The sequence below is a fragment of the Mobula hypostoma genome, chromosome 12 (assembly GCF_963921235.1).
Source record: "Mobula hypostoma chromosome 12, sMobHyp1.1, whole genome shotgun sequence".
NCBI lineage: Eukaryota > Metazoa > Chordata > Chondrichthyes > Myliobatiformes > Myliobatidae > Mobula > Mobula hypostoma.
In genome coordinates, this window is record NC_086108.1 from 100,907,213 (window position 1) to 100,924,939 (window position 17,727).

Here is a 17,727-nt window from a genome sequence, read left to right on the forward strand (position 1 = left end):
AACATGATTAAACATTAAGTTTTATTCATATTGTAGCAACTTTTCACTGTAAAGTTATTCCAAATAGATCACTAATAGCTAAAAGTTGACTGCTCAAAGGATAGCTCTGCGCCAGTCATCTTAAATGAGGAGCATTTGATGGTTCTGGGCTTGTACTCTCTGGAGTTTAGAAGAATGGGAGGTGGAATATCAATGAATCCTATCAAATATTCAAGGCCTAGAGTGGATGTGGAGATCTTTCCTATATCTAGGATCAGAGGACACAGCCTCAGAATACAAATTGTGCACCACAGTCACAGGGCGACACTGGATTGCTTGGAGGGAGAGCGGGGACAGTGTCATCACATTTTGCAACAGTCCCGAGGAGACATTGGATTTTGTATAATTAGGCACTTGGCAAAGTTCAATAAAAAGTTACGTTTAAGCAGAGTGGCTAGTGTTGGAGTGGGCAATTAAGGCTGTGGCTCAACGACTTTAGAAAGGAAAAGCTAGACATAAGTAGATTTTTTTTTCATTATTTATTCTTTCTCTTATTGCACATTCAGAGCAGTGAGGATACCAGGCAGGATAGTGGAAACTGCTCGAGGGATGTGGAAAGGCAGGGAGACCTCCAGTGACCTTTACGACCACACTTGCAAGAAGTTCATCCAGCTGCAGCTTCTATCTGACAGTGTTAAGGAGTTGAGCTGGAACTGGATGAGCTCCAGATGATCTGGGAGGCTAATGGGTTGACATTACAGGGAGGTAGTTACACACAAGGTGCAGGACACAGGTGACTGGGTGACCGTCAGGAGGGGTAAAAGGGGGACAGGCAGCCAGTGCAGAGTACCTCTATGACTGTTCCCCTCCAGAATAGGTACACTGCTGGGGGACGGATTGGAGGAGAATGACCTAGCAGAGGAAAGCTACAGCAGTCAGGTCACTGGCACTGAGTCTGGCTCTGTCACTTGGAGGGGAAGTGGGGTGGGATTTGCGGGGGGGGGGGCTTAGAAAAAATAAAATATAGCAAGAAAAAGTTTATGAACTCTTTGCAATTACCTTTTTTTGCATTAATTACTGAATTTGGTCTGAATTTCATCTGAGTCATAATAATAGACAAATGATTTGCCTAAACTGATAACACTCTAACAATTGTACTACTTCTCATCATTACTGAGTACACCATTTCAACAATCACAGTCCAGATTCAAAAGTAGTATGTGAACCTCCAGGTAATAGCTTCTACAAAAGTTATTGAAGTCAGGTGTTCCAATCAATGAACTGAGATTGGATGTTTGGGTTGTAGAGGTGCCCTGCCCAATAAAAGTCTGACAGAGCCTATTCTTCTCAAGAAAGATCTGTTTTATGTGCACTATGCCTTAATCAAAACAACTTTCAGAGGATCTTAGAAAAATATAGAAATGCATGAAGCTGGAAAAAGCTATAAAAACATTTTTAAAGACCTGAGTATTCATCAGTTCTCAGTTGGAGAAATTGTCCACAAACGCATCTCCCCCATTTCATGCATATCTGCTCTCACTCCATCCTCCCGGAATAGGGTTCCCTGGTCCTCACCTACCACCCCACCAGCCTCTGGGTCCAACATATTATTCTCTGTAACTTCCGCCTCTTCCAACGGAATCCCACCACTAAACACATCTTTCCCTCCCCCCCCCCCGCTTTCCGCAGGGATCGCTCCCTACACGACTCCCTTGTCCATTCGTCCCCCCCATCCCTCCCCACTGATCTCCCTCCTGGCACTTATCCTTGTAAGCAGAACAAGTGCTACACATGCCCTTATACTTCCTCCCTTACCACCTTTCAGGGCCCCAGACAGTTCTTCCAGGTGAGGGGACACTTCCACCTGTGAGTCGGCTGGGGTGATATACTGCGTCCGGTGCTCCCGATGTCGCCTTCTATATATTGGTGAGACGCGACGCAGACAGGGAGACCGCTTTGCTGAACGCCTACGCTCTGTCCACCAGAGAAAGCAGGATCTCCCAGTGGCCACACATTTTAATTCCACATCCCATTCCCATTCTGACATGTCTATCCACGGCCTCCTCTACTCTAAAGATGAAGCCACACTCAGGTTGGAGGAACAACACCTTATATTCCGTCTGGGTAGCCTCCAACCTGATGGCATGAACATTGACTTCTCTAACTTCCGCTAATGCCCCACCTCCCCCTTGTACCCCATCCGTTATTTATTTTTATACACACATTCTTTCTCTCACTCTCCTTTTTCTCCCTCTATCCCTCTGACTATACCCCTTGCCCATCCTCTGGGCCCTGCCCCCCCCCCAGTGTCTTTCTCCCTGGGCCTCCTGTCCCATGATCCTCTCATATCCCCTTTGCCAATCACCTGTCCAGCTCTTGGCTCCATCCCTCCCCCTCCCGTCTTCTCCTATCATTTTGGATCTCTCCCTCCCCCTTTCAAATATCTTACTAACTCTTGCTTCAGTTAGTCCTGACGAAGGGTCTCGGCCTGAAACGTCGACTGTACCTCTTCCTAGAGATGCTGCCTGGCCTGCTGCGTTCACCAGCAAGCAGAGTAGGCATTTGTGTTGTCCAGATGACCCAAGGCCATGTGGACAGCCAATGAGATCGCATCTGCTGATAGGCAAATTGCAGTGGCTCCAGGTCCTTGTTGAGACAGGAGTGGATTCTATCCATGACCAATCTTTCAAAGCATTTCCTCACCATAGATGTGAGTGCTACTGGATGATAGTCATTGAGGCAGCTCACTCTGCTCTTCTTGGGCACTGGTACAACTGTTGCTCTTTTGTAGCAGGTAAGAACTTCTGGCAGGAGCAATGCATCTGACAAGAGTGGATTGGGGCTGATTAATTTCTGGCAAAGGTATACTTGGTAAGTGGGAGGTCTTCAAAAGTGACATTGAGAGTACAGAGTTTGTATGTTCCTGACAGAATAAAAGGCAAGGATAAAGGTTTCCCCCGCCATCCGAAGGTAGAGCGTTCCTATGAAACGGTTCGTAAACTGACATGTCGTAAAGCAAAGAGCAATTACCATTTATTTATATCGGAAAATTTTGTGAGCGTTCGCAGACCCAAAAATAACCTACCAAATCATGCCAAATTACACATAAAACCTAAAATAACAGTAACATACAGTAAAAGCAGGAATGATATGATAAATACACAGCCTATATAAAGTAGAAATACTTTCCCACAATCATTACTGAACTGTTCTCTGGAGTGAAAATCTCATGCAAGCGCCGTCGGCAGAAAATCTCACGCAAGCGCTGTTGGCAAAAACATGCGCAAGCGCTCTCCAGTAACCTTTAAGCTATGAAGCTGCCAAATCATACCAAATAACACGTAAAAATACACAGCCGATATAAAGTAGAAATAATGTATGTACAGTGTAGTATCACTTACGGGAATCGGGACAGCGCCAAGCACACTGATGATGGTGTGTTAGACTGAGTCGGAGTTTGGGTGGTGCAGTGGTCCCCACCCTCCAGGCCGCTGAGCGATACATTGCCGCAAAGAATGCAGGGGTCCAGTGGTAGCCGGGAGGTACACAGCACATCTTTTAAGAAAAAAGCCGAAACAAACATGCTAATTAATTAGGTGCCGCCCGTAATTGTCGGCGCCACCTAATTAATTAGCATGTTTATTTCGGCTTTTTTCTTCAAGATGTGCTGTGTGCCTCCCGGCTACCTTTGCATTCTCCGCAAATCGGTATCTGTCCATGGCCTGGGGGTTGGGGTGCTGGGACACTGGGTGTCATCTCATCGCCTGTTTCCATTAGAACAGACAGCTCATCTTCTCCTATGACTGCCTGCCTCGATGTCAAAGCTCGAGGTTCGTCATCTGCTGTGGCTGATGTGGAAGGCTTGCTTGACTGCTGAGCCTTGCGTATTTTTCTACCACACTGTTCTTTAATAAAGACTCAAACCATCCTGCAAATATCCCCTAAACCGACGTACCCTTTCAAAATTAAAGTCGTACTTTATCATTACTCATTTGGTTTCGATTGTTATCCTTTTTTCTTCCAATTGCATCAGCTCTTCATCTGTCAGTTCTTGGTGATGGGATGCCAAAACCTCTTCAACATCATCTTTGTCAACTTCCACAAGCCAAACTCACGTTGTCCTTACTTCGTTCACCACGATCAAAATGCTTAATTATGTCTAGTTCTACCGTAACTGTAACACCCTTACGAGCTCTTTCAGGCTTTTCCGATACCATAGAACTCATCTTGCAAACGGCTGCTCACAGGCTCGTGTTTAAGCAACGCCGGCCAGAATCCGGGGGAGAGCGCTCTTCCATTTATCGCGCACTGATTTTTTATCGTGCGCTAAATTTTTTTTTGTAACAGTGAAAACACCTTCTGAAAGCGAAAATAGGGTACTAATATAGGTCTTTCGTAACAGTGAGGTTTCGTAAAGCGAACGTTCGAAAAGCGGGGGGGACACCTATAATAGGTTTAGGAAACCTTGGTTTGAGAGATAGTGAAGCCCTGATTAAGGTGGGTAGGGGAGAGGAAGAAAAGGTGCATAGCAGGTGTTAGTAGGCAGGAGCAAATGATGTACTTGATGAGTATAGAATAAAGAAAGGAAAGAGGAGGTTTAAAAGACAACATGAGGCTGCTCTTGCAGACAAGGCGAAGGAGAATCCCAAGGGCTTCCACAGATATATGAAAACCAAAAAGACAGCAAGGGACAAAACTGGTGCTCTGGAAGATCAGAGTGATAATCTATGTACGGAGCCAAAAGAGATGGGGGAGACTAACTGGATTTTTTACATCTGTATTTACTCGGGAGACAGACACAGTCTATCGATGTAAGGCAATGCAGCAGCAAGGTCTTGGACCCTATACAGATGACAGGAGATGGTGCTTGTTGTTTTGAGGCAAATTAGAGTGGATAAATCCCCAGGACCAGACAAGGCAATCCCTTGGAGCCTGAGGGAGCCTTTTGCAGAAATGGCAGGGGCCCCAGCAGAGACATTTAAAGCATTCCTAGCCACAGGTGAGGTACCAGAGGATTTGAGCCTGACATCAGTCATGGGAAAGTTATTGGAAGGTATTCTAAGAGATCAGATATACAAGTATTTGAAGTGATGAGGACTGACTAGGGAAAGTCAAAATGGTGCTGTGCATAGTAAGAATTGTCTAACCAATCTTATAGCGTTTTTTCCAAGGAAGTTACCAGGAATATTAAAAGCAGGGCACTGGATGTTGGCTGCATGGGCTTTAGCAAGGGATTTTTACAAGGATCCACATGGATGGGGGCGGGGTGGGGGGGGAAGAGAAGAGAGATGGATGGTCAAGAAGGTTCATTCGCTTGTCATTCAAGATAAGGTAGTAAATAAGACTAGGCATTGGCTTCGTGGAAGAAGCCAGAGAGTGGTTGTAGATGGTTGCCCCTTTCCCTGTGACTAGTGGAGTGCCACAAGGATCGGTACTGGGTCGATTGTTGTTTATCATCCATATCAATGATCTGGATAATAAATTGGTAAACTGGGTCAGCAAATTTGCAGATGACACCAAGATTAGGGGTGTAGTAGACAGTGAGGAAGGCCATCTTGGCTTGCAACAGGATCTGGACCAGCTGGTGAAATGCATTGAAAAATGGCAGTTGGAATTTAATGCAGAAAAGTGTGAGCTGTTGTACTTCGGGAGGACCAACCAAGGTTGGTCTTACAAATTGACCAGTTTGGCACTGCTGTAGAACAGAAGGATCTGGAAATAGATTCAGAATTCTTTGGAAGTGTCATCACATGTAGATAGGGTCATTACATGTAGATAGGGTCATTAAGACTCGCTGAACACTGCGTTCCATCCGCCAGAGAAAGCAGCATCTCCCAGTAGCCACCTATTTTACTTCCCATTTCCACATGTCAGCCCATGGCCTCCTCTCCTTAGCACTCAGATCTGCAGCTGGATCTTCAACTTCCTCACAGACAGGACCCAGGCTGTAAAAATAGGGGACAAGCTCTCCTCTACATTCACTCTGAGCACCGGTGCCCCACAAGGCTGTGTACTCAGCCCCCTGCTGTACTCACTGTACACCCATGATTGTGTAGCCAAGTTTCCATCAAACTCAATATATAAGTTTGCTGATGACATCACAATTGTAGGCCGTATCTCGGGTAATGATGAGTTTGAGTACAGAGAGGAAATTAAGAACCTGGTGGCATGGTGCGAAGACAATAACCTATCTCTCAATGTCAGCAAGACGAAGGAATTGGTTGTTGACTTCAGAAGGAGTAGTGGACCGCACGACCCAATTTACATTGGTGGTGCGCAAGTGGAACAGGTCAAAAGCTGTAAGTTCCTCGGGGTCAATATCACAAATAACCTCACTTGGTCCAAGCAAGCAGAGTTCACTGCCAAGAAGGCCCACCAGCACCTTGACTTCCTTTCTTTTTAAATCTTTTTATTGAGTAAGTATACAAAAAAGGTAAGCCATATAAACATTAATACAATGTTAAAGTATAATAAAATTCCAAAAGATAACAATACCAAAAAGAAAATACTACAAACAATGTAATTTAAGCATAAGAAAGCAAGATAACATAATAGTATACTAGATTTTATATATATCAATGGAAAAAAAAAGAAAAAAAAACCCCAAAAAAAAAACCCACCGTGCAACTAACTAAAAGCAAAGCAAAGCAATGGGCTAACTTGAAACCAAACAGAGTTAAACTTAAAATCACGTCCTCAATCCCGACCTCCATTAAAACAGTGAAAAAAAAACAAGAAGGGTAAATATTACATTAAATGAAAATATCGAATAAAAGGTCCCCAAATCTGTTCAAATTTAAATGAAGAATCATAAAGATTACTTCTAATTTTCTCCAGATTCAAACATAAAATCGTCTGAGAAAACCAAAAAAAGGTAGTTGGAGCATTAAGCTCTTTCCAGTGTTGTAAAATACATCTTTTCGCCATTAAAGTAAGAAATGCAATCATTCTACGGGCTGAAGGGGAAAGATTACTAGAAATTTTAGGTAGTCCAAAGATAGCAGTAATAGGGTGAGGAGAGATATCTATATTTAATACCTTAGAAATAATATTGAAAATATCTCTCCAAAAAGTTTCCAAAGTAGGGCAAGACCAAAACATATGAGTTAAAGAGGCTATCTGCCCCGAACATCTATCACAGAAAGGATTAATATGCGAGTAAAAACGCGCTAACTTATCTTTGGACATATGTGCTCTATGAACCACTTTAAATTGAATTAGGGAATGTTTAGCACAAATAGAGGAAGTATTAACTAATTGTAAAATCTGCCCCCAATCATCCACAGAAATGGTAAGCCCCAATTCCTGTTCCCAATCTACCCTAATCTTATCAAATGGAGCTTTCCTAAGTTTCATAATAATATTATAAATCATAGCCGATGCACCTTTCTGACATGGATTAAGGTTAATTATCGAATCTAAAATATATATAGGAGGAAGCATTGGAAAGGAAGAAAGTATAGTACTTAGGAAATTTCTAACTTGTAAATATCTAAAAAAATGTATTCTTGATAAGTTATATTTATTAGATAATTGTTCAAAAGACATAAGGGAACCATCTAAAAATAAATCCAAAAACCGTAAAATACCCTTAGTCTTCCAAGTTTGAAAAGCGCGATCCGTAAAAGAGGGAGGAAAAAATATGTTACCTAAAATAGGAATCGCTAACCCGAATTGATTAAGATCAAAAAATTTTCTGAATTGAAACCAAATGCGCAAAGCATATTTAACTATCGGGTTAGAGACCTGCTTAAGGCGTTTCGAATCAAAAGGAAGAGAGGAACCTAAAATAGAACCAAGTGTATAACCCTGAACAGATTGTAATTCCAATGCTACCCATTTAGGAATAGATAGTATGTCCCGGTCAAGTAACCAAAATTTCATATGTCGAATATTAATAGCCCAATAATAAAATCTAAAGTTAGGTAATGCTAAACCTCCATCTCTCTTAGCTTTCTGTAAATGTATTTTACCCAGTCTCGGATTCTTATTCTGCCAAATAAATGAAGAAATTTTAGAGTCAACTTTATCAAAAAAAGATTTAGGAACGAAAATTGGTAATGCCTGAAACACATATAAAAATTTTGGCAAAAAAAACATCTTAACTGCATTAATACGACCAATCAAAGTTAAATATAAGGGAAACCATTTAGATGAAAGTTGAGTAATATGGTCTATTAATGGTAAAAAGTTAGTCTTAAATAAATCTTTATGTTTACAAGTAATTTTAATCCCAAGATATGAAAAGTAATTATTAATCAATTTAAATGGAAATTTATAATATAAGGGAAGATGTTTATTAATCGGAAAAAGTTCACTCTTACTAAGATTTAATTTATAACCTGAGAAAAGACCAAATTGTGCTAATAACTCTAAAACAGCAGGAATGGATCTCTCAGGATTAGAAATATATAAAAGTAAATCATCAGCATAGAGTGATAATTTATGGGACTTTAATCCCCGAGTTATCCCAGTAATATTTAAAGATTCTCGAATAGCAATTGCAAGAGGTTCTAATGCAATATCAAATAATAGGGGACTAAGAGGACAGCCTTGTCGAGTACCACGAAAGAGAGGAAAAAAAGGTGAGTTTAAGGAGTTAGTACGAACCGAGGCTACAGGGGAGTGATATAACAGTTTAATCCAGGATATAAATTTCAAGCTAAAATTAAACATTTCAAGCACCTTAAATAAATAAGGCCATTCTACTCTATCAAAAGCTTTCTCGGCATCTAAAGAAATAACACACTCAGGAACATTTTGTGAGGGAGTATAAACGATATTTAACAATGTACGAATATTATAAAAAGAGTAACGACCTTTAATAAAACCCGTTTGGTCTTCCGAAATAATAGAAGGAAGTACTTTTTCTAGTCTATTTGCTAATAACTTAGAAAAAACTTTAGAATCAACATTTAATAAAGATATTGGTCTATAAGATGCACATTGAGCAGGGTCTTTATCCTTCTTTAGTATTAAAGAAATTGATGCTCTATTAAAAGATTCCGGAAGTTTACCAAGTTTCAAAGAAGCCTCAAAAACCTTATAGAGCCAAGGAATCAATAAAGAAGCAAAACATTTATAAAATTCAACGGTAAACCCATCAGGGCCAGGAGCTTTCCCCAGATTCATAGAAAAAATAACATTCTTAATCTCATCCATTGTAATGGAAGTATCTAATAAAGAAGACATATCCTGTGAAATCTGAGGGAAGTCTAACTTATCTAAAAAATCATTCATATATTTAGAATCTCGAGGAGACTCTGATTGATATAAAGAAGAATAAAAATCACAAAAGGTTTGATTAATCCCCACATGATCCAATATCAATCGATCATTTTGGTTATAAATCTGATTGATTTGAGATTTAACATAATTAGATTTCAATTGATTAGCCAGCAGCTTGCCAATTTTATCACTGTGAACATAAAAATCACTTCTTGTTTTCTTTAATTGGTTTACAATCGAGGACGAGAGTAGTAAACTGTGTTCCATTTGAAGTTCAGTTCTTTGTTTGTATAGCTCCTCAGAAGGAGCCATAACATATTTCTTATCAATTTCTTTAATCTTGTCCACAATTGCCATCTCCTCCTGCTTCTGTTTCTTCCTCAAAGCAACGGAATACGAAATAATCTGACCCCGAATATAGGCTTTAAAAGTGTCCCAAAGAGTGTTAACCGAAATATCTTCTGTATGGTTAATTGTAAAAAAAAGCTCAATCTGTTCATTCATAAAATTAACAAAGTCCGAGTCCTGAAGCAACAGCGAATTAAAACGCCATTGTCTATTGTTTGGTATATTGGCCATAATTTTAATAGAAAGCTTAAGTGGAGCATGATCCGAAATGGTTATAGAATCATAATCACATTTAATCACTGAAGGAATGAGACGAGAATCAATGAAAAAATAATCAATTCTTGAATAGGAATGATGAACATGTGAAAAAAAGGAAAAATCTTTTTCCTGAGGATGCAGAAAACGCCAAATGTCCGTCGACCCAGAATCAGAAAGGAAAAAATTAATCAAATTTGCAGATTTATTAGGTAAAGTCCGTAAAGGAGCCGAACGGTCCAAAGCTGGAGATAAACAGGTATTAAGATCTCCGCCCCAAATCAATGAAAACTCGTTCAAATTCGGAAACTGATCAAACAATGATTTATAAAATTCCGGACAATCCATATTAGGAGCATAAACATTAACCAAAACTACTTTTTTATTAAATAGTAAACCACTAACCAATAAAAATCTACCATTCGGATCAGAGATAATATCCTGTTGTATAAAAGTAACTGAGGAGTCTATAAAAATAGAGACGCCTCGAATCTTAGCATTGGAGTTCGAATGAAATTGTTGTCCCTTCCAGAATTTGAAAAAACGTAGTCTGTCCCCCCTCCGTACATGGGTCTCTTGTAAAAATAAAATTTGTGCTTTAAGTCTCCGGAACACTTTAAAAACTTTTTTCCTTTTAATAGGATGATTAAGACCATTAGTATTCCAGGAGACAAAATTAATAATAGACTCCATAAATCCTAAAGTCAACCCATAACAAGGAGGATTGACAATAGGCGCGACCCACAAACCCGGAGAGGAAACAGAACATACAAAAGATACCAGGGAAAAGGACGCAACCAATACTTCAATAATGTATATAGCCCAAAGAGAAACAAACTAAAACGTGAAGCCCCTCCCACCACCCCCCACCCCAAGACCCCAAGGCGAAATCTAAAGCAGACCCGCCAGAAAGAAGCAAGCGCTAAAACTACCCCCATGACTTCCGGTATACGCTCCCTAAAAAAAAGGTATAAATATGAAAAGGATCAGCTAATTGTAAAACAGTAAAAAAATAAGTAAAAAAAAGTTAGCTCAATTAAAATACACACAGAACAGAACAAAAGCCGGAAAGTATATATTAAAAAAAAACCACAATAAACCTCAAACTCATGAATAGACACAGCAACAAAAAAAATAGGATTATTAACATAAAATGATTATAAAAAGCAAAACAGAATAAAATTTAAAAAAAAACTACAAAATTTAAGGCCGCACAGGAAATACGTAAGATGACAAAAGGGAAGTAACCACCCAGAATCCCCTGGGAAAAGAAAGAAATGACGCAGTTAAAAAGAAAGTTTAGCAGCCATATTAAGAAATCGAAAGTAAACTTTTCTGCCCAAATAGGGCACAGAAAAGTTAAAACCAACCAATTCACAGCCTCCGATCAACGGAGAAAATTAAAAAAAGGCAATTAAGATGTTGAAGATGAAAGTTGATCCAGATAACTCTGGGCATCCGATAGAGAATCAAAAAAACGAAGGGCTCCATCTAACATGCGAATCCTTAGACGTGCAGGGTACAGCAGCGCTGGTCTTAAATCCATCTTATAGAATTCCGACATCACGGATCTGTAACGGACCCGTTGGTCCCAGATTGGTTTACTGAAATCTTCCACGAATCGGAACTTAAGATCCGAAAAATCAATGAAACCTTTAGATCGAGCGAATCGAAACAGTCTCTCCTTGTCTTGAAAGTAATGAAAACGTAAGATAACATGCCTAGGTCTATCTGACCTAGACGAGTATGATGGGATTCTGTGAACACGATCCAGTAGCGGTGGTTGGTCAGGAAATACAGTAGGGAATGCATCTTTTAAAAGTTGGGAGAAATATTTCATAGGGTTGTTAGCTTCCACGGCTTCCCTGACGCCAATCATTCGTAAATTCTGCCGTCGCATTCTAGATTCCAAGTCAGAGTTTTTAAAAGTCAAAAAGTCAAGTTTCTTCTTCATTACATTAATTGTTTCTTCGACTTTCCCCATCTTAAGCTCACTTTGTTGCGCGGATTTTTGAAGATCAGATATAGCCGACTGATGTTCCGCAATACATGTTTGCATCTTATCAATTAAATCGGCAATTTTCTGGAACTTAGTTGAGATTTCCGTATGAATCAGGTCTTTAACAAAGCCCATAATTTCTGTACGAATCATCTCCCTAACAGAGGTTGAAATTTCCCTCTGAATTAACTCCGATATCGCTTTCAAAGTCACCGGTGATTCAGTCGGAGGGAGATCCGTAGCTTTCGGTTTAACCGGAGGTTTACCATCCTTGCCGTCTTTCCCGTTCTTAGACATAGCCGATCTCAGTATCATCCAATTGTCAGAGAATTCAGTTTAATTCAAAGTATTGTAAAAATTGATGCCTTAATAGTTAATTAAAGTATAGCTGACCATAGAGAGAAAAAACTCAGAGGTAATGGAGCGAGTCAAGAACGCGACTTCACTCCATGAGCGCTACCGGAAGTCGCACCTTGACTTCCTGAGAAAACTAAAGAAATTTGGCCTGTCCCTTAAAACCCTCACTAATTTATATAGATGCACCGTAGAAAGCATTCTTCTAGGGTGCATTACAACCTGGTATGGAAGCTGTCCTGTCCAAGACCGAAGGAAGCTGTCCTGTCCAAGACCGAAAGAAGCTGCAGAAGATCGTGAACACGGCACAGCACATCACACAAACCAATCTTCCATCCTTGGACTCAGTTTATACCACACGCTGTTGGAGCAGTGCTGCCAGGATAATCAAGGGCACAACCCACCCAGCCAACACACTTTACATCCCTCTTCCCTCCGGCAGAAGGCTCAGGAGCTTGAAGACTCATACGGCCAGGTTCGGGAACAGTTTCTTTCCAACTGTGATAAGACTGCTGAACGGATCCTGACCCGGATCTGGGCCGTACCCTCCAAATATCCGGACCTGCCTCTCGGTTTTTTTGCACTACCTTACTTTCCATTTTTCTATTTTCTATTTATGATTTATAATTTAAATTTTTAATATTTACTGATTTTTACTATTTTGAATATTTTTAATATTTAATATTTGTAATCCAGGGAGTGGGAAGCGCAGAACCAAATATCGCTGTGATGATTGTACGTTCTAGTACCAATTGTTTGGCGACAATAAAGGATAAAATACTGCCGCGATAAGGCCCCACTCAGGTTGGAGGAACAACACCTTGTATTCCGTCTGGGTAGTCTCCAACCTGATAGCATGAACATCGACTACTAGAACTTCTGGTAATGGACGCCCCTCCCTCCCTCACCACTTCCTTTTCCCTCTCTCATCTCATCACCTGCCCAGCACCTCCCTCTGGTGCTCCTCCCCCCTTCCTTTCTTCCATGGTCTCCTGTCCCCTATCAAATTCCCCCTTCTCCAGCCCTTTATCTCTTTCACCAATGAGTTCCCAGCTCTTTACTTTACCCTTCCCAGTTTCACCCATCACCTACTACCTTGAATTTCTTCCTCCCCTCCTTACTCTGCCTTCTCATCTTTTTTCTCCAGTTCTGATAAAAGGTTTCTGCCCAGTGTCGACTGTTTACTTTTTTGGTTCCCCCCTCCCCCAATAGATGCTGACTGGAATGCTGAGTTCCTCCAACATTTGGTGTATTTTTTTGGATTTCTAGTGTCTACATATTTTCTTGTTTGTGGATAAGGACTAACTGGTCAGGAGGAATGGAATACAGGGGTATAAATACCAAACTAGACATGCCCAGGCATCATCCTTGGAGAAGATGGCAGAGTTTATCATCGAAACATCAACTAGAATCAATACCTATACCTGTCTGGAAGCCAGAGGTGAGTTTATTCATCATATATGCCATGAACTATTGGATCCTTTTTCAGGTTAGGACTTTATTCCCTAGAATGTAGAATATTGAGGGGAGATTTGATAGAGGTATACAAAATTGTGAGGAGGTATAGACGGGGTAAATGCAAGATGGCTTTGTCCCATCGAGGTTGGGTGGGTCTACAACTAGACACCATGGGTTAAGGGTGAAAGGTGAAATGTTTAAGGGGAGCATCTTCACTCAGAGTGGTAATGGTGTGGAACGAGCTGCCAATGCCAGTTGTGAATGCGCGCAAATCCGGAGTCAATTTTAACATTTAAGAGAAAGTTGGATAGGCACATGGATGGAAGGGTTATGGAGTTCTATGGTCCAGGTGCAGGTCATTGAGACTAGGCAGATTAATGGTTTCTAATCACAAGAGAAAATCTGCAGATGCTGGAAATCCAAGCGACACATCCAAAAAGCCGGAGGAACTCAGCAGGCCAGGCGGTGTCTATTGAAAAGAGTATAGTTGCAGAGACCCTTCATCAGGCACAGACTAGATGGGCTGAAGGGCCTGTTTTTACATTCAGTGTTCTATGACTCAATGACAAGGGTGTCCCCTGAGAACAGTAATGAGGAGGGATTTCTTTAGCCAGAGGGTGATGAGTCTGTGGCATTCTTTGCTCTACATGGCTGTGGAAGCCAAGTTATTGGGTCTATTTAAAGCAGAGGTTGATAGCTTATTGTTAGTCAGGGCATCAAAGGTTAAGGGAGAAAGCAGGAGAATAGAGTTGAGAGGCTTAATAAAACTCTGGTTCAGCCACACTTGGAGTACTGTGTCCAGTTCTGGTCGCCTCACTATAGGAAGGATGTGGAAGCATTGGAAAGGGTACAGAGGAGATTTACCAGGATGCTGCCTGGTTTAGAGAGTATGCATTATGATCAGAGATTAAGGGAGCTAGGGCTTTACGCTTTGGAGAGGAGGATGATAAGAGAAGACATGATAGAGGTATACAAGATATTAAGAGGAATAGATAGAGTGGATAGCCAGAGCCTCTTCCCCAGGGCACCACTGCTCAATACAAGAGGACATGGGTTTAAGGTAAGGGGTGGGAAGTTCAAGAGGGATATTAGAGGAAGGTTTTTTACTCAGAGAGTGGTTGGTGCGTGGAATGCACTGCCTGAGTCAGTGGTGGAGCCAGATACACTAGTGAAATTAGGAGACTACTAGACAGGTATATGGAGAAATTTAAGATGGGGGGTTATATGGGAGGCCAGGGTTTGAGGGTGGGCACAACATTGTGGGCCGAAGGGCCTGTACTGTGCTGTACTATTCTAAGTTCTATGTAAATCAGTAGAGATGGAATAGCAGAGCAGACGATGCACCAATGGCCTAATTCTGCTCTTATGTCTTATGGTCTTAAATAATTACCAAATCTAATCAAATTTTTCAACTCTGATCACAAGATAACAACTCCAGTAAGTGGGGAAAAAAAGCAGAAGTTATTCAGGATAAAGGCTACTGCTTAAAATTGCAGAGCAGCCCATTCATTAAAATATAAAACTGGAAGCTATTCAGTCTATCATGCCTCGGGCACATTGTAAAATTATTGCCAGTCAACCTTCATATGTTTAGAATCCTCAATAAAATAAATAGTATTTAGCTCTACTCAGCACAGGAAGTTAATTTTAGAAAATGCCTTATTCTGCTTACCATATGCAGTTCCAGGACCAAAATCATTTCCAGCATCAAGCATATACTGCCCTAATTGTTCAAAATTATTCATTCGCGACGGTGCTTTGCGATCCAGTTTTTCATAAACGAATTCTTCTATTCTGGTATCTATAGATGAAAATAATGAATCAAATAAAATCAGGTTTATTTATTGGACATGCATGGTTGCATCACAAGACAGTAAATGAAGATGAATTTTCTGTAATAATACAGTAGTGCCAAAGTCTTTTATATCTATATTGACTTACATCTTATATTTTATATTATATACACACTTTTGCATAATACAGTAATTTTTGTATTGCACTATACTGCTGCTATAGCAAAAAAACAAATTTGATGACATATGGGAGTGATAATAAATCCTATATGGGTCTCTACTGAGGACCGAGAGTGGGAAGGGGACAAGGAGAAGGGAATCATGGTCGGGAAAAGGGAAAGGGGAGGGAGCACCAGAAAGACGTTCTTTTATTATCAATAATAATTGTTTGGAATCCCATGATTCTGCCTGGTGTCTCAGTGCTGGGTGTGTCTGCATACATGCCACTATCGCCACCCCCCACACCAGTCCCTGGCATCCCCTGTCTGCCACTTATTCCACAACCCTCCCAGGGCCCTCCACCCTCACCATTCCCAACATCTTGTGCTCCCGTCAGATTTACAAACTTGCTTTCTCCTCTACATTGACCAAAACAGTAATGTGCAAAAGTCTTAGGCTTATGTGCCAAATACCTTAGCACAGCACTGTACATAAACAATACAAACATCCAAGTTATATTTTAATGTACATGCCTATGCCATTATTTTGGTCATTCAGTTAAATATTTTACCAGGATGATGCCTACATTACAGAGCAGGTCCTATGAAGTTAGGTTGAGTGAGCTTTTCTCTTTGTAGAGAAAGAGGATAAAAGAATCAGGTTTAAAATCACTGGCATACACCATGCCGTGAAATACAGTATGCCATTGGAAAGTAATCAAAAAACTAAATTACTATATATAGTAATTAAATACTGTACATTTAAAAAAGTACAGAAAGTGAACAAAGGAAAGAAAAACAGATCGTTGATTGTCCATTCAGAAATCTGATGGCAATGGGGAATAAGCAGTTCCTAAAATGTTGACTTGATAGAGGTGTACAAGACAAGAGATAGAATTGACAAGCAGAGACTCCCCCCACCAAGATGGAGATGGCCAATACGAGCATAACTGAACACTCTTCACCTGTAGTATTTAAAAAGGGCATGGAGGGAGGAATATGCTGATTATCTACAGCATGTACTGTAGGTATTAAGTAGATGGATCTGTTAGATATCTGCCCTTGTGCATTTGAAGACAAGTCCTCAGGGGCAGGTGAAATTTAAATCAGAGTACTATGGGAAATTGAGGAAAAGCTTATTGGAGCCCCAACAGATTTTCGCATCTTTGCTAGTCACAGGTAAAGTGCCAGAAGACTGGAGGATGCCCACTTTTTTTTAATATATAAGAAAGACAAGAAATAGGGATAAGCCAGGTAGCTACAACTATAGGCCAGGGAGTCAAACATCAGTGGCAGGAAAATCAACTCTCTTGTGTGGAAAGGCAAGGAATTATTAATGTTAGTGAGTATGACTTTGAGAGTTTTAGGGAGAAGTGGTGGAAACTATGCATCAAGAATTTGATTTTTTTGTGTGAAGGAAATATTACCTAAAAGCAGTCAATGAAGTTTTCATGATAGGTTGGGTCCAGAAGGGCAAGGAACATGGGATCCAGGATGAACTAGCTAACTGGATTCAAAATTCATGGCCGGCTTGGCAAAGGGAAGCGGTGGATAGATGTTTCCTGACAGAAGTCTCTGATGAGTGATGCACCAAATGGGTCCATTGTTCTTTGTGAAGCAACTTGTATATGAATGTAGGAAGAGTGATTAGTAGGGCTGTAGATTACAGGAAAATTTGTTGCATTGTGGATAAAGGAAGGTTGTCCAATATTCCACCAGGATATAGATCAAATGGAAAGCTGGACAAGGACTGGCGGTTGGAATTTAATCCCAGCAAGTGTGGGAAATCATACAGACATAGGACATACAGTAAATAGTTCCCCAAAAGTGGCAATACAGGATAATAAGGTGGTGTAGGAGGCAAGGCAAGTATGCCATAGAAGTCAGGACAACAAGAGTTGCGGCACTATGTTACAACTATACAGAACTCTTTTAGTCAACATAGGGTAGTCTTTGCATCTCTTGATGTCACACTATAGCAAGAATGTGAATGGATGAGAGAGAATGCAGAAAAGAGTCACCAGAATGCTACTTGGATTGGAGGATAGTAGTTGTGGGAACAGTATGGGTAGGCTGTGCTTTGCTTCTCTGGGGCAAAGGAACTGAGTGATCTGAAAGAAGTTTCTAAAATTATGAGAGACATAGATATTGTATG

General features: G+C 40.6%; 1 protein-coding gene across 7 annotated transcripts in view; it reads right to left on the reverse strand.

Moving 5' to 3' along the window:
- Window positions 1–17,727, reverse strand: part of LOC134355036 (endophilin-B1-like) — an 84,102-nt gene that overhangs the window by 39,643 nt on the left and 26,732 nt on the right. For all 7 annotated transcript variants that reach the window (XM_063064711.1, XM_063064708.1, XM_063064707.1 and 4 more), the window contains one exon: window positions 15,294–15,422. In XM_063064711.1, the coding sequence (XP_062920781.1) occupies window positions 15,294–15,422 (129 nt within the window). The remainder of the gene's footprint in view (window positions 1–15,293; window positions 15,423–17,727) is intronic.